The sequence below is a fragment of the Bombyx mandarina genome, chromosome 25 (genome assembly GCF_030267445.1).
Source record: "Bombyx mandarina strain Sakado chromosome 25, ASM3026744v2".
NCBI classification, from domain to species: domain Eukaryota; kingdom Metazoa; phylum Arthropoda; class Insecta; order Lepidoptera; family Bombycidae; genus Bombyx; species Bombyx mandarina.
Genome location: NC_143231.1, coordinates 8,465,578 through 8,488,408, shown reverse-complemented (window position 1 = coordinate 8,488,408; position 22,831 = coordinate 8,465,578). Strand labels below are relative to the sequence as shown.

At 37.7% G+C, this 22,831-nt stretch overlaps 2 protein-coding genes and 2 long non-coding RNA genes across 10 annotated transcripts in view; 2 read left to right on the top strand and 2 right to left on the bottom strand.

Moving 5' to 3' along the window:
* Positions 1–1,221: 1,221 nt before the first annotated feature.
* Positions 1,222–16,127, top strand: LOC114244879 (uncharacterized). Its single transcript, XM_028176819.2, has 8 exons — positions 1,222–2,469; positions 3,691–3,970; positions 11,561–11,694; positions 11,770–11,942; positions 12,018–12,283; positions 12,368–15,026; positions 15,103–15,497; positions 15,569–16,127. Exons 1-8 carry the CDS (start codon positions 2,233–2,235, stop codon positions 15,859–15,861), a joined length of 4,437 nt encoding a protein of 1,478 aa, XP_028032620.2. The 5' UTR covers positions 1,222–2,232; the 3' UTR covers positions 15,862–16,127.
* Positions 5,391–6,723, top strand: LOC149499872 (uncharacterized). Its single transcript, XR_016325464.1, has 3 exons — positions 5,391–5,867; positions 5,951–6,198; positions 6,303–6,723. It is a non-coding gene; the product is annotated as an uncharacterized LOC149499872 (long non-coding RNA).
* On the bottom strand, positions 6,721–8,475 carry LOC149499871 (uncharacterized). The gene is made up of 3 exons (XR_016325465.1): positions 7,721–8,475; positions 7,327–7,478; positions 6,721–6,998 (listed from the first exon to the last, which is right to left on the bottom strand). It is a non-coding gene; the product is annotated as an uncharacterized LOC149499871 (long non-coding RNA).
* A 383-nt stretch (positions 16,128–16,510) lies between the features above and the next one.
* The window catches only part of LOC114244854 (dynein beta chain, ciliary), a 40,596-nt gene continuing 34,275 nt past the window's right edge, over positions 16,511–22,831 (bottom strand). For 2 of the 7 annotated variants that reach the window (XM_028176777.2, XM_028176778.2), the window contains 12 exons: positions 22,460–22,592; positions 21,963–22,189; positions 21,773–21,896; positions 21,551–21,687; positions 21,229–21,424; positions 20,974–21,147; positions 20,822–20,890; positions 19,948–20,130; positions 18,347–18,520; positions 17,781–17,929; positions 17,027–17,221; positions 16,511–16,686 (listed from right to left, as the gene is read on the bottom strand). In XM_028176777.2, coding sequence (XP_028032578.2) covers positions 16,587–16,686; positions 17,027–17,221; positions 17,781–17,929; positions 18,347–18,520; positions 19,948–20,130; positions 20,822–20,890; positions 20,974–21,147; positions 21,229–21,424; positions 21,551–21,687; positions 21,773–21,896; positions 21,963–22,189; positions 22,460–22,592 — 1,861 coding nt within the window. In that variant the 3' untranslated portion in view covers positions 16,511–16,586. Of the gene's footprint in view, positions 16,687–17,026; positions 17,222–17,780; positions 17,930–18,346; positions 18,521–19,947; positions 20,131–20,821; positions 20,891–20,931; positions 21,148–21,228; positions 21,425–21,550; positions 21,688–21,772; positions 21,897–21,962; positions 22,190–22,459; positions 22,593–22,831 lie in introns of those variants that run through there. The other 5 variants (XM_089738466.1, XR_016325385.1, XM_028176779.2 and 2 more) reach the window with 5 other exon arrangements.

Sequence of the window (22,831 nt, the reverse complement as noted above, 5' to 3'; positions counted from 1 at the left end):
AAGATGTCGTTCAGAAGAGTTTTGTGACTGCCAATGGAATACAAAGTCAATAATTCGTTTTTCTGATTTACCAATAATTGTGCAAAAGTCACATTGCCGGCTTTGATAATAGTCGACTCATATATGGAATATAGATTATTTGGATTACATTTAAGGATATACGAAAGCTTAGATGTATAAAATTAATGAACCATATATTGCATAAAGTTAGATCCACAATTATAATTGAAAATTCCCAGATATAAGAATAACATCGTATAATCAAAATAGATAACGCAAAATTTATAGTCTGTGTAATTATTGGTGGTAGGGCATGTTGTTAGACAGCAGGAGTAGGAACCAGCGATTCATGGCGCTGCCATTTCTCCCGTGAAGCAGTAATGGGTTTCTGTTTGAAGGACGAGGAAACCACTGTACAGTAAAACTGAGATTTTTTACTCACATCTCAAGGTGGGTGGCAACATTTTCATTGTTGATGTTTACGGGCTCCGGTAACCATTTAGCGTCAGGTGGGTTTTGGGCTCGTTCATTTATTTAAGAAATAAATAAATTTAAAAATGTAGGTACTCAAATGGATATCATGTAATATTATTATATTCACATAATAATAATAATAATAAATAAGTAATAATAATATAAGTCTACATTGTACCTCTGGTGCTATCCAGTACAGGCGTTATACCTAAACACCTACTCCAATCTTTAAAAATATTACATAGCATAGCTTTAAAAATATTACATAGCAGAGAACACGTACATGATCATGCAAAAAGCCGCAATATTAAACACATGCCGTATAGTCCGTCAATTCTTGCAGGAAGACCTAAATATTCTGCAAGTAGAAAATGAAGCTCACTTGGCTTAGGCCCGTGATCTTCATTATACCGAAATATCTTAAGTATTTCGAGAAACACAATACGAAAGAAATATAATAAATAATAAATATTTACTAACAATCACGCCACGTTAACTGGTCCCGTGATAAGTTCGTAAAGAACTTGTGTTACAGGTACCAGATAACGGAAATAAATGTAAGATTTTGATTATACACATACATATATTTAATATACATCCATAACCCTGGAAAAGACATTTATATTTATCATACAAATATCTTCCCTTGGCGGGATTCGAACCCGCGACCCCCTTGTGTAGTGACCATGTCACTTACCACTACACCAGACGGCCGTTTACATACATACATAGTATTTATAATGATAATAATATTCTTCTTGAAATCAAGTCATCTTCTATATTTACTTTGTAGGTAGTCATTTTTACGTAAGTGACATGCACTTGAACAAATTTGAAAAAGAAACAGACAAAGATTAACTTTAATTTCTATCATAAATGCAAAGGTGTGTATAAAAGCGGAGAGTTACTGTTTTCAAATGAGCAAGAGAAGCTCATTTTCCACCGGGTGCTATCAAAGCTCTTGTACATTATTTCAACGTAAATTCCATGGCCCTTGAAGCGTAAACCCGAAGTCTACGACAAAAAAATCATGAAATATATAATTTCTAGACTTTTTTATAATGTTTACAATAACAGATAGATACATCTGTCCAATCATTACCTATACCTACTGTTTTAACACATAAGTATATAATATTTGATTAGGTAATCATAAAACTCGACAATCATAATTATAGTGAAGTTGTTACTTATTTTTGCAGCTTTACATATTGTTGGAAATTCTCGTTCTGTACACTAATGACTACAAAATGATGGGGTATTTTGGTCGAGTCCAAGGTCAAACTAGAACCGATACCATCAAAAGACCGTTTGCTAGTGATATAATTAAGAAGAAAAAAACGAATAACAGTAGCAGTAAAACCGATAGTTGTATATTAAGCTCAACGAGATAATAACATTCATATTTTTCAATAAAATATTTTTACTAAAATATGTAGAATCTTAAATATGGTAATAAGTTTAACGTGTTAAACGCAATCGATTTTATGTTTGTAACGGGTTATATTATTTTCCAAGAGGGCGAGTCTTACAAAAGACTGTGACCCGATTAATGCAAGCTTTAGATTGACGTCGGCGAGTGTTGCGTGGCGCCCGCCGCCCATTGCCACCTCTGTCCGAGTGGGCAGCTCGTCGACTCTGCGGCCAGTCTACGGCTCGCGCCCTCCGCGCCAGCCCGCCCCTAGCGAGCTTCCTTAACCACCACAACCACGCCATTCCCTGACTCATGATACGCGACAATCTTTAACGCACTCTGTTATGGACAAGCGCGCGACCAGCGGCAGGGGCGAACCCATTCCGAGCATCTTAAAGAAACCAAAGAGCCGACACAAGGGCGACCTCCTGGACAAGAGTACCAAGATCAAGCTCGAGAAAGTGGAGGGATCTAAGAAAGGCGGGGAGGTGAGCGCACCGTTGCCGCACGGCTGCACCCCGCTCATGTACGCCTGCCAACAGGCCGACTACAAGACTGTCGTTGAGATACTGAACAAGGATGTGAGTTTATCGTCACTCCACTCATTCACTGATCATAACAGTCATCATTCAGTATTCTATCGTGGCTATGATCATTTTATATGACAGGGTGGTTATAAATAGATAATAGTTAATAATTACGGACAAGGCAATATTAAAAAAAAAACCTAAATAAAAAAAAAAGGCCCTTTAATCCAGAATCTTGAAATTATCGAAGTTGCTCGTTTAAAAGGGTTTCTAAAATTCGAAGACAATCGATTATTTAGAGATTCAATTTCTAAAACTGTGCTTGAAGTATGTGATTGTCATATTATTATAAGAATAATAATTAAAGGAATAGGTATCTAAAAAACAATTTTTTTGGAGACGAGCGTATATCTGCGTTACGATTTAAACGTATTTTGAGATAGAACATCGGCACTATCTTTCTCCATCCCCACAATTTCTGATGCGAAACATTTCGTTTCCGTTTTACCTACTGGTCCGTAAATTATTCGTTCAAAATTGTGATATGTGTATGTGCGTAGATAACATTCTTTGAAACAATAATAACAAAGGGAACGCGATTGAACGTGGGGTGCCAGTCAATCAATATATTATTATGTAAATCGACATCAATTGAAAGGGAACGTTCCCCACACATGTGTCTGTTTCACGTGTATTTGCTTTGAACGTAATTAATTACCGTTTGTTATTCAAGGTTTGAACTAATAAAATTGCACAATTTTTCAATTTCGTTCATTTTCATTCATAAATTACTTTCTTTACAAATACAATTGATAAATTGAACAGCAAGACTTTAAATAGATTTCGTTTAACATTCATCGTCGTCAATACGTGTTACTGTAGAAATCGTATTACGTATTTCTTTTGTACCTGTACCATTGTTTTAATGAAATTCTTAAGTTGTTAGTCTTTATGATATTACGTTTATTTGTTACTAGCTGACCCGGCAGACTTCGTAGTGCCTGAATCGATAAATAAAAGACCTAAACTTTTGTATAAAATAAACTTAAAACAAATAAAGGAATCCGTCCGACGGGGGACACATCAAAGGAAAAACAAAATTGTTATTTTTATTTAATTCCGAGCATTTTCATATTTATCCACCTTTTAAACCTTCTCTGGACTTCCATAAATAAATCAAGACCAAAATTAGCCAAATCGGTCAAGCCGTTCTCCAGTTTTAGCGAGACTAACGAACAGCAATTCATTTTTATATCTATTATTTGTTATGAGTAGCCATCGTCTGTGCGTGTTCGTGACCGCGGCCTGCGTTGCGCGTTGCACTACTGCGCGTCTAGCGGGGCGGGCGCGAGTCAAGCAGCGAGGGCGGCTTGTGCGGACCGCGTGCTCATGGCAGCGCCAACGCTTGCCAAAGCCCGCGACGCCGACGGACTCACACCGCTCCACCTCGCCGTTGTTCACGGAAACGTTCCGCTCGTGCAGACGTTGCTTGCCGCCGGCGCTGACGTCAACGCGACGGACGACGAGCATCATACCGTTGTTCACTGGGCGACCGGTAGGTTCAATATATTTATTTTTCTACCTCAAATTTTGATTAGTCACAACAAATAATTTCAGAGGTTGAACGAACGATGCAATAAACCCCTTTCAATCTGGCCCTTGTTTTTTTTTTATGAATGAGGGAATACTGGTGGCTAGAGGCCTTTCCAGTTTCACCAGGACAGGTGGGCGAGCAAAGGCTCAGTCAGGAGGGGTGGGATTTGCTAACAGCTATCCGAGCGCCTTCAAAGGAGACCTAACAGCTCAAGAGCAACGGCTTCGCGAATGAATCTGCTATCGGATCGGAATAGGGACCGGCTGAGAAGGCCCAGCGAGAAACTCAGCAGGCTGATGCATGGTTTAGTTGTGACTTTCGTCTTGCGGGAAAAATGGAGCACATACCATCACACTCATCTATGTCTTAAGGTAATAGGCGGTACTGGAGGTAGGGCGTCTTATGAGCTCGCACGGACAGTTACCACCACCTCGCTTATGTCTGCCGTGAAGCAGTAATGAATTTCGGTTTGAAATGTGAACCAGCTTTTGTACTATAAAACTAAGACTTAGAACTTATGTCTCAGGGTGGGCAATGGCATTTACTTTGTTAAACTTAAACCTTAACACTTGAACCTTACACTTAAACCCAGGTGGGCCGTGAGCTCCTCCATCAATTTAAGCAATAGAAAAAATGGAATTGTCATACGTATATGCGAATCAGACCACGCATTCAGGTATGCTTTCCTCGCACCTGAATTAGGAACACTTACTCTTATCGACTTTTTTTCCTACCTAAGCTGGTGGTCTTGAGAGGCTATGCCAGCGTAGCCGAGCATATCGACACGTGCCATACTACCAGTAAAATTGGAGGTGCAGAAATAATTTGGAAAACAACGGATAAGTTATAGGGAATGCAGTAGCCATAGCGATGAGTGGCAGTGATCGTGTACCTCTTATCGAATGAACAAAGATTAGTGTCCTCTATTTTTTTTATCATACATGTTGCTGCTCTGTTGTTTTCATCATCCCGAACAATAACGTAGTAGATATCAATCAATTGTAACGCAAGCACTTTGAATAGTTCATCAAAACGATCAAACCGCAAGCCGCTTACGATTCTATTTGTGGTAAACTGAAGAGAATCGTTATCTAAACGGTGTCACTGAGCGATGTGTTGCCTTGTCGGATATCACCACAACGGGCGCGGGCTGTGGTTGACGGAGCGCAGACACGCGACCAATTAGTCACTTCTTCTGCCTTCACTTTCTACCCATCGATTATTATCTATTGAGTCATAAAGAAGTATTCGCCGAGTGAAAATACATATCTCTGATTCAGTTTTCGGATTTCGGTTTGCATTATCAGCTCCATTTACGGCCGTTTTCAATAACGTATCTGAGTTTTCGGATAGATAGCTATCTCCGAATATCAGCAAGAGCGTATCTATCCTTAGTTTGCGTTTCACAATTACGGATAAGTGCTATCTCTCTTTAACCAACAGTAGATAGCTTCTTCCCTCCGATTTATCCGAGCCTCTTGATACGTTTCGTTCTACTACAAATACGAAACAACATCAGGATCAAGACTTATTTTATTTTATTCTAAATTATAACTATAATTTAACCAGCACATTGTAGACTATCATAAACACATTTGTTTATAACAAAAAGTAATAAAAACATATGTAGATTTTTTTAAATTGGACGTATTGCTATTTTTATCCTAGTCGAAATTATGAAACGAAACGTTTTGACAGTCCGTTTGCCAATAAGCAGTGATCAGTTTCTTTTGTTTGTTTTTCTATTGTTTACCTACTATATTAGATGATGACTTACCTCCAAAACGCTTTAAAACTTTCGTTTATAATTCTAAGTGTGTTTATAATTAAAGAGCTACAGTGAAATAAAATGAATTCTGTAAGTATCTATGAACTACATTGATAATAATAATTTTACTTTGAAAACTTTGAGTTCAAGTTTAGATAATATATCTTTTTCAGTCAAGAAAGGCAGCACCCATGACAAAAGATGAGACGATGATTCTAGCAGAACTTGTGGCGGCGAAAAAACATTTCAATAATAAGGCAACAAATGCCACAAACAATAAATTGAAGGAGCAGGCTTGGCAAACCCTTGTAAATGATTTTAATTCGTCGATTCGTCGTTTCCCACGAACTCCATCGCAGCTTCGACTAAAATGGGAAAACTTAAAGAACGCTACGGCAACATAAGAAACAACCTTAGTAAGGTTAGTATAATTAGTTGATTGTTTGTCTCTAATAACACATTGATAAACATGATTTTTTCTTCAGGTTGCCGTAGTATTTGAAATAATTATGCTCTTTGTTACAGGCTGGAGGTGGTAAGGATTGCAGATGAAATTTTGGATAAAGCATGCACATTGTTGTAGGTCACATATAATATTTTTAACACTTTTACAGCCAAGCGGAAACAAGATGGAAGAAAAGAAATGCAAGGCTAGCATAGGGACAATGCATTAGCAGAATATCTAATAGCAAAAAAGAGACTTGACTTGGAAAATAAATAAATAAAAGGAGATTTTTGTAGCAAAAGTTAAGTTAGATTTAGATAATGCTAGTTTAAAAAATTAAAAATTACTTAAAAGGAATATTAAATTTCATAAATTAAGTAGGCAATAATAATTTTATGTTAGATAGTTTTTTAAGTATATGTACAAATTCTAAATTAAATATCTTGCATGTACTAACTACCATGTAATTATCATTTTGGAAAATAAAAAATAGTCAAATTATCTTTGGAGTTTATTTTATAAATTATCTTTGGAAGCAATTATTTATAAGTACATAGTTGTATTTCAGATGTAAGTTTTGAAAAATTGTTACGAACAATTATATTATTTTCCTGTAGTGTATCTGCGACTGAAATTTCTGATTCTAATTCTTCTAAATTCATACTTCTGACGATATTATGCAGCATGGCAGCTATAATAACAGCTTGCATATTTTCTAGTTTTAATCTACTTTTCAATGATATACAGGGAGTCTTCTTTTACAAACACCAATGCATCTGAAAATTATACATCTAAAAAAAAAGATTACCTCTCTATAGTATTCCTTGTTTGAATATGTGATTCATTTTAAATCGTTCCGATTGAGTATGTGGGTTAATTAATCACGTTAAAAGATAGGGTTGTGGGGATAGCCTCTATCGGCAAGCAAATAGCAATTTCCAAGTCCACCTTGTTATCAATGTTCTCTTGATATGTAGATAATTTATTATAATAGTGTCATATTAAATTCATATAAACACCTAAATATATAATATAAATAAATAAAAATATAATAATAATATATAATAATAATAATATAAATAAGGTAATATAAATAAGAAATACCTTTTCAATCGGAATGGTTAATTATAATTGTATCATGAGTAGACCCAGGCCATCAAGCAACAACATTTTGAAACATCAATGATGCATTGCACACAAATTACACATTCAAAATACTCTTTTTCTATTTCTAAATTCCTCTCCTATATTTGAATCTGTAACACAAATATAAAATGTAGAGGTATTAGTGTGTAATAAGAATGAAGGTAAATAGCCTACCAGGTTATTGTATTAGTATATGAATGTCATTTAGGGCACCATGGGAATCCAGCAGTATTATAGAATTCCTGTTGAGTGTGATTTTGTAACACAACAAAAATTAGGTATAATTTTGCTATTGCTATAAACAAATATAAGTTGTAATAACGAGTACTTTTATGGTTAAAATTTATCTTACCTTTTTGACGTTACACTCAAATATGGTCTCATTAAATTAATCAATTCATTCACAACACCTTTGCTCAGAAATCTATAGTCAAATTCGTAATTATTGATCTTCGCCATGTAATTCAGACGATCTTTATTTTCCTAACCATATGATATCGGCCTCACTATCACTATCTGCATCACAATCCATTATCATTTGAAATAATTCCATATCACTATCATCACTGCTACAATATGCCAATATGAAGAGAAACAATTATTAAATTATAGCGATTTACTTTCGAAAGATAAACATGTAACCGGCCGATTTTAACAGATAAGCGAATGCCCATACTAGAGATAGCGCCGCCTACCGGAGAGTTACTTAAAACTCATATTGAAACGGAAGTAAGCACGATTTGTATGAGCGTTCTATCTTTAGCAGGTTATCCGTCCTCCCGACGATGGATAGATAAATCCGATAGGAACTGCTGCCCGTCGATAGGTTATTGGAACGTAAGTAAGGACAAAAATATAGATTTGTCTATCTTTAGTAACCGAAACTAGGGATAGATAGGTTATTGAAAACGGCCGTTAAGCGTCTTCTATCTACGCTAGGATAAAGGCGCGTAGCGTTTCATTACGTCACCGCGAGTTTTATGTGGGCGTGCCCCTACATATCCACTCTTCTTTATTTAAATTAAGAATTAATAGGTACGTAATTTTACAACTAATGGCACAATGATAGGCAGCGGTTTGGCTCTGCCCCTGGCATTACTGAAGTCCATGGGCGATGGTAACCACTCACCATCAGGTGGGCCGTGTGCTCGTCTGCCTACAAGGGCAATAAAAAAAACGTATTTGCTGTTAGGTTATAATACTCCGATTGTGAAGCCCTGCCCATCAGTGATTTTGTCTGTGAGTCCTATGTATGGAAAAGATTAAAAATCTGTTTTAATTAGAACGCGCAATTTGAGCAACTGTGATTTTGAACGTTACGAAAGTAAGTACTTTGTATCAATCTAATCTTTAGTTAAAGGATGACACGAAATTTCATCAATGAGTAGTGTGTAGAATGGATACTTCGGTATATCAACATCACAGTTTCGTTTTTTTTGTTTTTGGTTTCGTCACGTTTCGTGTTCGTTCGTTGGACACCATTTATTCCGTCAGAGAATGGATCGCGTCCAGTTATTCCGTGACATGATTTCATTTCACTTAGGTATACATATATACAAAGTATGCCCATCGAAAACGGAGAAAGTTACCAAGTGAAACCGATGAGATTGAGTTCATTCTGATATGTTGCAATCGATAAAGATTACAGATAACGAGATATCGTACGTAGTACGTTTAGAAATCGGGGCTTCCCATACATTTTATAGTAGGTACCTACTTATGTTGTGTTTTAAATACCCATAACGCAACTTGAACCAGCATGACTTAGTGTTGACGTAGTGTAAATTTAATCTAAAAAATATAAATGTTTATACGTTCCTAAGCCATTCATCTCTTTGTGATGAAACTTGCGACTTTGTTATTATTGTTGTTGGCATTCCATTGAAGGTCTCTGTCATACCATCAAAGCGGTGATAGGTAGTACGCGAGTAGTGTCAAGAAGTCAATGTATCTTAAATAATCAGAGAAGTTTCTAATACTACGAAATGTATTAAATAGAATTGTTTGAAGATAAAATTAGGAAGAAACCCACACTACACACACAGTAATAAACGTTTTGACATCAAAAACTTCCAAATGTTAATTTTTTTGTGTTCACTTATATAATATTTAACCGTATGTAATAGTTAAGGTACTATTGAAATACTGCAGTATAATGTTATCATTTTCTAGTGGCCAGCGGAATCAAGGGGGAACGTGGGGGTAGTCCGGCGTCCGTTATTGAGTGACTGGCAAGGTTAAGACCTTGAACTACCAGCTCTTGGTATATATTGTTTATTAACGTTCGTGATATTTAGCTAGGACATTCAGGTTTAGTGTTAAAGGTCACGTTAGATTCATAGAAAAACAATTCTCAGATTTGTGGTTAAACATTGAAATTGTTATCAATTAGCATGCTACTGCTAATACGTACTGTTACGAGGATTTATTAAGAAAAGCTTTTTAAAAAAAAGAAGTTTATTTAATTCTAATAATTAAATCATTTGAAACTGACAATTGAAATTAATTGGGGCAAGTGTCACCGGGAGCGGGAGTTAGAATTGAACTGCGTGATCTTTCGGCAAACTAACTAATAGTCCAAGATCCCATTTTTTTACAAATTAATTTTTAATTCTTTACCTGATTATTTAATTTTTAACTGATTTTCTTTTAATATTAATAATTAGTTGATATGAGTCAACTGTAAGAGAGAGATAGAGAGACAGAGAAGTCAATATATCCTAATACATGTCTCACTCAGTCTCTGCGCGTGGATAATGCCCTCGCGCTCTTACCCACAGAGGTATTAAATTGAATTTAGGGGATGATTGGCCCCTTGGATCGGTCTGTCTTTTTGTAAGAGGTTTTAAAATAGTTGTCTGGTGGACATATATAAAAATCAGAATTCACGTGAAGTTAGGTCATTATTTTGGGAGCTTTAAAGCGTCTGCAAAGCAATTCGGCCGACGAAAAGTGTCTGGGAGTACTGGCGACTTATTTTGAAGGATATTGCCTAAAATATACGTTAAAATCAGCTTTCAGAAAATACGTGAAGTAGGTCATGATTTTATGTACCTTGAGTACCTGATACCTGAAAATTGGCCGTCTAAGCAAGGTAGCAGATAGGCATGCGTTCTTAGTACATACTAACACTACGCAATCGGCCACATTTCGTTCGTCAGAAAATACGTGACGTCTGGGGTCCCTGGGATCTTACTCTATAAGCTGCATTACGTCGTGCACCTTACGTTGCATTTTTAGGTACATTAAGAATATATAACAGTACCACTCGCTGATTCTACGCCACTCGTTCTTTATTTATTTTAAAATTCGTTTAACATAGCAACGCTTGGGAAATTTGACAACAATCAAAGCGGAAACACCTCTACTGTACAGTACTTTTATAACTCTTTTAATGCTGTAAATTTTTTTTTTATTGCTTAGATGGATGGACGAGCTCACAGCCCACCCGGTGTTAAGTGGTAACTGGAACCCATGGACATCTACAACGTAAATGCGCCACCCACCTTGAGATATAAGTTCTAAGATCTCAGTATAGTTACAACGGCTGCCCCACCCTTCAAACCGAAACGCATTACTGCTTCACGGCAAAAATAGGCAAGGCGGTGGTACCTACCCGCGCGGACTCACAGGAGGTCCTACCACCAGTGAAGAAGTAAGTGTAACCATTCTATAATTCATAAAATTTGAGCGCAACCGATCTCCATTTCCAATAGTATGGCATACACCACATTCAACCATTTCTATCAGATACTACAAGTAATAGCGTGTAGTAAAAGCGTCTACTTGGAATCATAATTAAAGCTGAAATAACAATAGATGATTTTTCATGAACTATATACGTTTAACACTATTAAAAATTAAGACAAAAATTCAATGAGATAGCTAAGACTATACAGTTCTTAGAGAATAGTTTATGCGACATTAAGTATCGCTAAAGTATTATCAAAATGATCCTATTGATAAAATGATACTGATACACAAGAACACTTTAATCAAGTAGTATGTAATTACTAGTAATATTCCGTATATATACGTATATATGTATATATAGTGATATTATTAAATTAAGCAACGAATTATAAAATAAAATACCAGTTAGCTAGTGATAGCAAAAGCAGCCTTAAAATGTGCCAACCAAACTCCTCTATATAAAAAGCTAACTTTAGTAGTTTTCGTATATTGTTGTCAGTTTGTGGTGAAGTCGGTGCATTACGAGCTGTACTGGCGTCGGGGGCTGACGCGGCTACACCAGACCAGCACGGCGGATACCCATTGCACTACGCCGCACAAATGTGCGGGGCTCCAGCAGCTACTGATCATCAGGTAAAGTTCTAAACGTACAAAAACGTAATGTAACTCTCAACACCTATAGAAGATATAAGATAATTCTTTTAACAGAGTAGAGGAGCTGCATTAGAAATTTTGCGAGCTTTAATCAGAGAAGGAGGAGCTAAAGTAGATGTTAGAGATGCTGATGGACGTACGCCCTTATTATGGGCGGCTTCCGCAGGATCAGCAGCAGCTGTCTTAGCCTTACATCAAGCTGGAGCCAAGGTTGATGACTCTGACAGGTAATTTTTACTTTATATCTTGAATTGTAAACAACACCTTAAGAATCGTTATTAGTTCTTCTCTGTGTTTTACAGAGATGGTTTGACTGCTTTGCACTGTGCAGCAGCACGCGGACACACCGAAGCTCTAGAAACTCTGATAGGTCTGTGTGGAGCACGTGTCGATGTTTCTGATTCACACGGCTGTACGCCACTCCATTATGCTGCGGCGCTCGGACACGCTGACGCCACGGCAGCCTTGTTGCAGCATGGCGCTGACGCTCATCGACAAGACAGAAAAGGCCGCAGTCCAGCTCATACTGCTGCTGCTAAAGGTCAAATAGAAACTGTCCGTATACTTGGTACGTAAAACCAAAGTATATCATTGCAAACATGTAAATAGGAACTGAGCGCTGTTGGTTAATAAAACGTATTATTTATTCCAGGAGCACGGGGTGCAAACTTATGGCTTAGAAATTCTAAAGGTGATCTACCTTTACACGAAGCTGTCGCATCTGGAAGGAGGGAACTGGTCAAATGGCTCTTAGATGGTAGACCTTCCCAAGTAAATGCAACTAATCACGAAGGTCGAACACCACTGCACATAGCCGCTGCCACTGACAACGCAGACCTTTGTCGTCTGTTATTAGATCGAGGTGTGGATGTTAATTTAGTTGCAAGATCATCTAAGAATGAACCGATCACGGCTCTCGATTGCGCCACGTCTCGTGGGCATCGTTCAACTGCAAAATATTTACAGATGCATGGAGGTTTGCCTGCCTCTAAGTTATCTAATACTCAAATTATGATTGATGGTGCGCCTATAACAGGATTACCTACACGAAAAGTCACGAGTACTAAAATAGACGTTCGTGATAGAATAAGAATAGAGAAAAGAGAAGTTGTCGAACTTTCCAGTCCTGTAGTTGAACGCAGGCGAATAAAGGATAACAGTGACAGTGATTCTATGAGCACTATTTCATCTGATGATAGAAAAGTCACCAAAAAAAAACGTGAAAACAGATATGCTGATAAATATTGTGAAAGGAGAAAGAGGTTAATGTACTGTCAAAAAAGTTTTAGCGATGGCTATGATAGTGATTTAGATGGCAAAAGTAAAAGAACGCATTACGAACGAAGTTATAGGCGCCCCAAAAAAAGCAGATCGAGGAGTGAACCCTCGAGAAAACACAAGAATAACGCAAAACATCACCGTAGATATTATAGATCAGATTCAGAAAGCTCTTCAGACACAACAACGAGCTCTTTGCATAGAAAAAAAACTAAGCGACACCGTAAGAGAAATAAGAAAAGAAAAAGTTCTTCGTCGGATAGTAGTAGTTCTGAATCTACCGAAAGAAGGAACACGAAACGTAAAGGCAAAAAAACTTCAATCCACATAGAAAACGATGAAGAGAAGCAAAGTATTAACATAATCAAATACAATCAAACGAGTGTAGATAATTCACAAACTCACGAAAAAAAGGAAGAAATAGCAAATGTAACAGAAACTACCTTGAAAAATGATATTGAAAAATGTGAATCTGAGATGCACAAGGCAAAGACACTGAGTGAAACAGAAACAGATACTGTATCAATTAAAACGAATATGGTTGTCACAGAAGCTCAAATTCACATGGAACGTGAATCTAGTCAACAAGGCAATTCAGAAATAACTGTAACAGTAGATTCTTCAAATAATGTATCAATTGAAACGGCTAACATGCCTGTGGTATCAGCAGAAGCTAAAACTGAAAACAATTTGCAGAAAGAAACTGAATCTTTAGACATAGGAAAAGCTGCCGAAGAATCGCAAGCTATAAACAACGAGCCGGAGTTATTAGTTGATACTCAAAAAGAAGAAATTAAACTTGATAATTCCACAACAAGTATCACAGAGAATCGATCATCCACTAATATTGAAAGTCAAGGAACATTGAGCGAAAACAATACAATGCCAGAATTGGAACAGAATCAATCTGATGATAAAGAACTTGAAGAAAAACTAAGCAAGGATTCACAAGATTCTAGCAAAGGTGATATAAGCGCTGCCACAAATTTAAAAACGGGTGAATCTGAATGCATTTCTACTATAGAAGCTACACAACATACACCACAGCGTTCATTTCAAATACTCTCTACTCCTGATGAGGCTTATAGTAAAAGTCAAGAAACATTCGATGATTTAAAAAATATCTCAAATGAGTCTAGTGTCGATAAATCAGCATCTCACGATAGAGGTAGCTCAGCTGTTGCGGGTCACAATCTCATGGGAGAAGAAGTTGATCATACAGTTGAACAACAGAAAACAGATGTTTCAAAAAGTGAACAAAAAGAAAATGGTGTTGAAGCTATGAAAGCCACTGATGAAAAACGAAAAGAGTTTGGCTCCACAACTGGAAGCAGTACAGAAAATTATTCCACCACAGAGAAAGGTCTTGTATCGATTCTTAAAGATAGCTCTAATAGCGAACGTGCGTTGCAACAGATTATTATGGATACTGTCTCAGAAGAATGCGATGTTAATTTACATTTAACGCCTAAGCAAAGTAGAACAGCATCTAGAGATAGTCAAGTAATCAGCAGATCAAATAGTATTTATGAAACAGAAAGCTACAAAGTACTTGCTGAAATAGGTGTAGAGGACACCTCTGACATTATGAAATCATTAGACATGCAAAATGACATTGAAGATGAAAAGGATATGTTTTTTGGAAACAAATTATCAAAAGATGCAAGTATAAATGGAAGAGTTCCTAGTATAAGCGACAATGAAATTTACAGTCAAACTGAAGCAAATGGTCGAAGGAAAAAATTTAGGAAAAAGGGTCGGGCAAAAAGTAGGACAACCATTCGTTCAAAAAGCGAGGTTTCGGAGCGAGGTTATGAATCAAGCGGAATGATGGACTCTGGGTTTGAACCTAGTCCAAGAGCATTGCAACGTCGTATTGTTAGTCCCCGACTCGCAGCTTATTATCGTCAACGAAATGCAAGCGGTAAATATTCTGGGAAATCCGATAGTAGAATCCCTATTCGTAAGCCCGGAGATAAATGTGCCGTCGATATGAAATCCGTTACGCAACGAATTCAAACAAATATGAGAAGGTAAGTAATTATCTGAGTAACCATAACCATAACGATATATTAATTTGTGAAACTTATCGATTACACCAATTTATAGATATTATTGTGAAAGAAAAATATTTCAACATCTATTGGAGTTAAAACGCTTACAAATAAGAACAAGTAAAACAAACGAAGCAGTTTTGGTCAAAAGGGCAATAGACGAGTATAACAAATCAAGCCTAGCAAGCGTTGGACTGGGGTCTTACAACAATCCTGATTATTCCTTTAGCAGTTTTGAAAAATTTCTTTATGAAAGCCTTAGAAAGTTACAAAAAAGTGGTAAAAAACATTTAGATAATTTGCCCGAGAAACCTTTTGATTTCGACTATGGCGAGAGCGAACTGTATAAGATGACTTCAATTCCTGACAATCCATGTTTATGCACCAGCAAAACGCATAGATGCTTTCATGCGATTCATGCGTACACTGGAATACCGTGTGCTTCTTATTGTAAGTAAAACTAATAAGTTACTTGATAATTTATTTAACTAAAGCTAATTATGTACTTTTATTATTTTTAGTACCATATAAATGGGATCACCACACTATGCCAAAACCCTCAACTACTGGTGTGACAACAAAATCTAAAGGGTTTCTTCCTAAAATCAACTCGAAGCCTCCTACTGCAACGAGTAGAGCTCACGTTACTTTAGAAGTGTCTAATGGGACAGAAAAACAATTAATTGCTTTACCAGCAGAAAAACTAGACAAAAATAAAAGATATTACGTAACATTTACCGTGAAAGGCTCCGAAACTCCTTCTGATAATGATCAAAGTTCACCGAAAGGAAAAATTAAGAATAAAAGTGGCTAAGGAACTTGGAAAGCATAGAACTGCCACGCAAGAGTTGAAAAATTTAGCTTTGACTGAAAAAATCCGTCCGGTATAGAACATTTATTTTTGTATAGAAAAACATGAATTGTTTACATAATATAGTAGAAACAACGGTGACGCATTGCAATGTGTAGTCTTCCTGAATCAATTTTATAAGCACTAGTGAAATGTTTCATTGTCCGTTGTTACCTGCACTGAACGACAAAATACTTGATAATTATTAAATGTAGATATTTCCTATAAAATGTATTATTTTGGAGATCCCACTCCATTTTCTTTTTGGGTCAGAAGGGAATCGCGGAATCACGATCGTTGCGTTGGGGACACTTTGCATAACGAAGTTCAACGGATTCAAATCCATTGTCATTCAACATTCATAGCTCATCAGAGGCAGGCTAGGCCAAGGTGACACGTTTCACACGGAACGCATATGTACACACTGCGAAGCACTGCTCTTGCTAGGGCCAGTGTTAGCAAAACCTTCTGGTTTGGGCCCCGAGAGCTCACCTATACGCTAGGGTAACGCTGATATAGTCTCTCAACGCTAGCAGCATGGGTAGGAAAAACAGTCGTAATGTAGAATGTCGTTGTTTTGTTTTTCGAAATAAAAGTGAAAAAAAAGCAAGTGTGGAAGTATTGCATTACAGTTTATTTTAAACAAGTTTAAACATTACAAAGATAATATTTTCTAAGAAGACTATAGTTTACACTCCGAGCAGTAAGGCGACGCCCGCCAGTGTCCAGCGCGTGGGCTTATCCTTTGTCTTCAAGTTGAATGTCCACACGAAAGTAGGTCCTCGCATGCTACCAAAACAATACACTTTAATTTTTTATCAAATGCTTAAACAACAAGCAAATGGCATTTCTATTTTTTAAGAGATACACATAATAAGTAATACTTCAAGTGATTTACATCTCGATTAGCAACATTACCGTATGTATACTTAATGTAATTGAACGTTGTGAACAACTACAATGCAGACTATCTATGCTTACATTAAATATACATGTCCTGCTATACATGTCTTAGTATCGACTACTACTACAGGAATCTTCCTGTAATCGTGTGCTCAGTTTTATTCGAAAATATCTTTTTATTTACTAGCAGAGATTCAAACTCCGGCATACAAAAGTGAAGTCTCACCGTATCTTATAAACGGGACATTCGTAAACGTTCCTGGTGTCTTGTTTGTCCTGTGTGACGGCCTTGACGTAAATGACCGGCATCATGGGAAAGAGCTCCATCATCCGGGACTCGACGATGCCGCCGGTGGCCGTGTCCCAGCGAGCGCCCTCCATGTACAGACCGTGCACGTTCGCACCTTCACGGGGTGGCGCACTGAAATATTTTTACGTCATAGGCTTCGATCAATAATGTACTATTATTGATCGAAGGTCATAGGCGTATTTTTCGCCTAATACGTGTTCATAAATGACTTCCACGGCTATTATGGGATAAGGGTCCAAACTGGTTACTGGAGGCCAAACCAATTGCAACGTTAAGGTCGCAACCTACGTTGAGATTTTTGTTTTTTTAGAAAGGAAATATTACTGGTGGCCTAGAGGCCTTTCTAGTTTCACTAGGACAGTTGGGCGAGCATGGGCTCAGCCAGGAGGATTATGTATGGCCTATGACTCAATTAAATAGTATCACGAAAATTATATAACGCGTAATAAGTTTCTTCATGCAGCCAATTTCTCGGTATTTTAGAGAATTTTATATTTGGTAGGCTGGATATCTACGGTATATTCTAAAATTGCGACAGAAAAAGAGCAATTTGATATTAAGAATTGTGTGGTTCAAGCCACTGAACCGATTTTGATTAATTTCGCTATGAAAATAGTTCGAACTCTGTGAAAAAAAGGAAACTTTTCTACGATGGGACTATGGCGCTTACTTGAAGTCTTGTCGGCTTTTCTTAGTGACGTCGCAGTTGAGACACATCTTGTCTAGAGGCCACTCATTTTTTCGGGCTGTCTGTTGCATGATAGCGGTCAGGAACGACTGCGGGTTGAAGAACCCTGCTAACCACACTGCAGGTGGCAGCTAAAATAGATTACAACAATGAAATCAACAACAAAAATCGTCATATTTAGCTGGAAATTTAAATAGGTCCTGGTGGTAGGACTTCTTGTGAGTCCGCACTGGTAGGTACCACCACCCTACCTATTTCTGCCGTCAAGCAGTAATGCGTTGCGGTTTGAAGGGTGGGGAGCCGTTGTAACTATACTGAGAGCTAAGAACTCATATCTCAAGGTGGGTGGTGGCATTTACGTTGTAGATGTCTATGGGCTCCGGTAACCACTTAACACCAGGTGAGCTGTGAGCTCGTCCACACATCTAAGCAATAAAAATAAATAAAAAACAAATAACCGGTAACATTACTGCTCAACGGCACATTCTAAATTACTTAACTCTAGAAAACTTCCAAGATTATAATTTTGTTAGTAAGACTAAACGTACATTAAAGTCACCGGACCAATTCTCCAATTCGGTCAAACGCAGACACAGATCCGAGAACCACGCCGCCAAGCCCAGTAGACTGGGATACGCAAGCTTGGTCCACGAGTCCGGAACATTGTCCATGAACAGCGACTCCATTAGCTTTTCCATGTCATTGCTGATTGTAAGTTCACCCTGGGTCGAAACAAATAATCAACACCAGCTTACCAAGAAATATAATACTGCTCTTGCATTAAAATTTGTCAATGGGTGAGCCAATCGTTGATAACGCGTATCAAAGTCAGGTCAAAGGGTCTTAGATGATGATATTCTGTTCGAGTTCAGACTACTATTATAAATAATGGTTAAAACGGATTCTGGCTACGATTTTTAGTTTTAATGGGTTCCCAATATTTCGATTCGGCTGCAAGGACCATGATCACGGGTGGACTGCGGGTAGGATATAAAGAGCCTCAACATTGGCTACGAAATATTAAAATTATTAAAACTCAAAGTCGTATTAAGAGCCCGTTAAATAATAGTGTTTATAGTGTAGATAACCACATAAGTTGAAAACAATCCAGATTATTAATCAGAAGATATCCGAACTCCGTCTCTGCTACCATTTTCCGATTATAGGTTCGAATAGAACAAATACTACCTGGAGCCACTGCGGTCATCCACAGTGCGTTTCCAGAGGTCTTTTTTGCCACGTACCATCCGGCTATGGAATGAGCTCCCCTCCACGGTGTTTCCCGAGCGCTATGACATGTCCTTTTTCAAACGAGGCTTGTGGAGAATATTAAACGGTAGGCAGCGGCTTGGCTCTGCCCCTGGCATTGCTGAAGTCCATGGGCGACGGTAACCACTCACCATCAGGTGGGCTGTATGCTCGTCTGCCTACAAGGGCAATAAAAAAAAAATATTATCCTAAGCTTCTATCTGTAGTACTAGTAGTAAACTAGTAGTACTAGTGATAGAGTACGAGTTATGTTGCAAATCCTAACGGGAGCGTACAAATATAGTTCTTATTTCTAACGCGAAGGATCAAACGTAATTTCATTCTTATCTCAAAAATAAGCCACTTTATTGACATAAGAGGACATTAAAACATCAGAAGACTTTTTAATACTTCTTCGTCTTCTTTAGTTTTTTTTTTTCGCGACTGGGGATGCGTGGGGTATGCGCTACTCGTTGGGCGAAAATGACAATCCCACCCACTAAACGATTCCCCTGTACTCTCACCCGACGCCTGTGTGCTTAGTGCGAGTTTTCTAACGTTCTCCATAGCGTAAAAGTTAGCTCATATTTGTATGGAATCGTCTGCCTACGCTTGCCGCTAGGGGCGCTGTTCCAACTGCATACAAAATTGGGCTAGCTTTTACGGTACCTATCGAGAAAGTAAAAAAACTCGCACTAAGCCTACTGATCCCCGTCTGAGATAGAACGCCTGAGATAGAAATATAGCAAGGTAGGGGAGCTACCGCGGAAGACTTTAATACTGCCCCCATTACGGCGGTAAATTACTTTTAAATAACAAGTTATTGAGTTATTTCTGCAGAACGCTTGATGGACTGTACCATACTGTCGGTAGACTCAAAGAATCAAAATCATGATTTCACCTTCAAACCAAGTTCCAACTCTTTCAGAGATCGTCTGATTTCACCCATCAATCGGTTCATACGTTCACACTCCTGCAGAGCGACAATCGTATAAGGAGTCAGCTCTTCCACCTTTCCCATCAGCTCTTGTAGATTGAAGGGCTCGGGCACCCGGTCTAAGATGTCGTCTAGCATGTAGCGTACCTATGAAATTTTTCATTACTTTATTCATTACAAAAAATACTCCAACTTGGTAATCATGATGTTTTAGAAGCTCAGGAACTATGCTTTTCGTTCACATTTTAGGGAAATTACACGATAATTTACAGAGTAGTTTAAAAAAATAGGTGTGTGGTTTATTCAATTTACCAAGCGATCTTAAGAGCGATACATAACCAAAATACTGCTGTACAACTTTTTTTTATTTTTTATTGCTTAGCTGGATGGACTATCTCACAGCCCACCTGATGATAAGTGGTTACTGGAGCTCATAGACATCTACAACGTAAATGCGCCACCCACCTCGAGATATAAGTTCTAAGGTTTCAGTATAGTTACAACGGCTACCCCACCCTTCGAACCGAAACGCATTACTGCTTCACGGCGGAAATAGGTGGGGTGGTGGTACCTACCCGTGCGGACTCTCAAGAGGTCCTACCACCAGTGATTACGCAAATTATAATTTTGCCGGTTTGGTTTTTATTACACGATGTTATTCCTTCACCGTGGAAGTCAATCGTGAACATTTGTTGAGTACGTATTTCAATAGAAAAATTGGTACCCGCCTGCAGGATTCGAACACCGGTGCATCACGTCATACGAATGCACCGGACGTCTTATCCTTTAGGCCATGACGACTTCAACTTAACGTTAGCTACGATAAATTCACAAATACCAATTCTTCTTTGGTAGCGCCTCCGCCGGCCTGAGCACCACTGTCTCTTGGCTGCATTTCGAACACGACCTTATGACAAAAATAAATACGTCAATTTGAAAGATACTAACGAGATTATAAGAAACGGAAACAAGTCAAATAAAATATAACACCTTGAAGAGACGTTCTGATACAGTTGTTAAATATCCAATTTCTGCATTAGGATGAAGACCATATAGATATGGAGTCTCTTCAGGTAGGAAATCGTCTATGTATTGATGATAGCCAATATAATCAGAATTAGGGGGAGATATAAATCCGGGCGCTAATTGCAGTTCACCATCAACCTATAAAAATAATGACAAATTAATATCTTATTTACTCTCCCAACTTTGGAATCAAACTATAAGGAGCAGTAATTCTTTTACCAATTCCGGTTGCATGTACTCAACGAGGAATGTTCTGCAGAGCCTCCTGTCCCAATCATCTGTGATGTGACCGCCGTACATGATCTCTCCGAATAGATACCTCAAGTCTTCCCAAGGAACCCGAGGATTAGCCTCCAAATAGTTATAGAGCACGTAAACGCAGATTGTTAAATCGCCAAAATTGAATGGATATACCCTAGTAGGTGTTATAAAAAACCAAATTAAATTATAATAAGTCTGGGTTTGAGGAATTTATACATAAAAAATTGGGAATTGGCAAGCAATTGAGAATTTTTAATATCTAATGCCAAAATTAAATTACCTGTTCCAACCTTGCGGCCCAAATTTCCGTCTTTCAGCAACGACAGCGTGGAAATAGCAAAGCGCAAACAGAACCGACTTGAACTCGGCCTCTTTGCTGCACATCTCAAGAGTTTCCTGATTGAAATTATCTAGAGACTGAAAACGAAATATTAAAGTAATAATGTCGTTCAATATAACTAATTTTAGCGTTAAATGAACATCATAGTATTTTTGATGATACCTTGTGCAAATTAGCCCACATACCGATTGGAGGCTCATTAGTAATTTTGATTGCAGACTCTAAGATACCTTGAGGTATAATATGGTAAGCCGGATCAGCTGCAGGCTCTGCGCTCAAATAGAGTCTGAAATTGACAAAGTTCAGATTAAAGTGCCAATTCTGTTTCATGACTAATATTTTTTTGCGTTACCTGTATTCTGGTAAAGGATTTTCAAAAGTTTCTTCCATCTTCTTTTCTAAAGTAGCTAGCCATTTCGCTACCAAGTGTATGTTCTGCAGGATGACCCAATGTCCGTTAGCCGAAGCCACACCCATAGCTTCCTCGGCCACTATCTCCTGACCTTGACCAAGTGAAACGATGTGGAAGTTCTTCTTGTCTGTCGAAAACCCTAATTTACGGCCTAATTTTTCGAGATCCTACAAAAATACGATTTTTTAATAATAAAAATATTTACAACGACGAATATTAGTAAGACTTATATACAGAATTATGAATTGAAAAATTGTATGTACAACTGGTATATTCGTTATGTGTCAAAGTAAAAATGAAACAAAATTAATACCGTTTTTTACGGGTTTCTCCTACAAGCTACCATAATTTAATGATATACGTTAAAAAAGTTATATGAGAACACATAAATGTGTTATAATACAGCACTCTAAACATAAATGGGACTACGCTGATACCTTGAGCGGATCCACTCCGGCCGACAATATAAAGAACATAGCCGTAGTGGAATTACTTTCTTGGTATGACTTTTCAATCGGAGGCGTCCGAGCTTCCACATACTTCGTGCCCAAATTCTCTTCACAAAACGCACTAAAGCAAATTCGTATATTCGTATATCGACTTTTTTATGTTTGAGACATTACTGGTGGCCCGAAGGCCTTTCCAGTTTTACCAGGGCAGGTAAGGTAGGTATATCGACTAAACTGACTATCGCGATTAAAATGAAACTCAATTATATTTTATATTAAAACATTTCCAAAACTTTCCGACTAAAATCTGACCCAAATCTATTCCGTATATTTTACTCTAATCAAAACAGGCTCTTTACC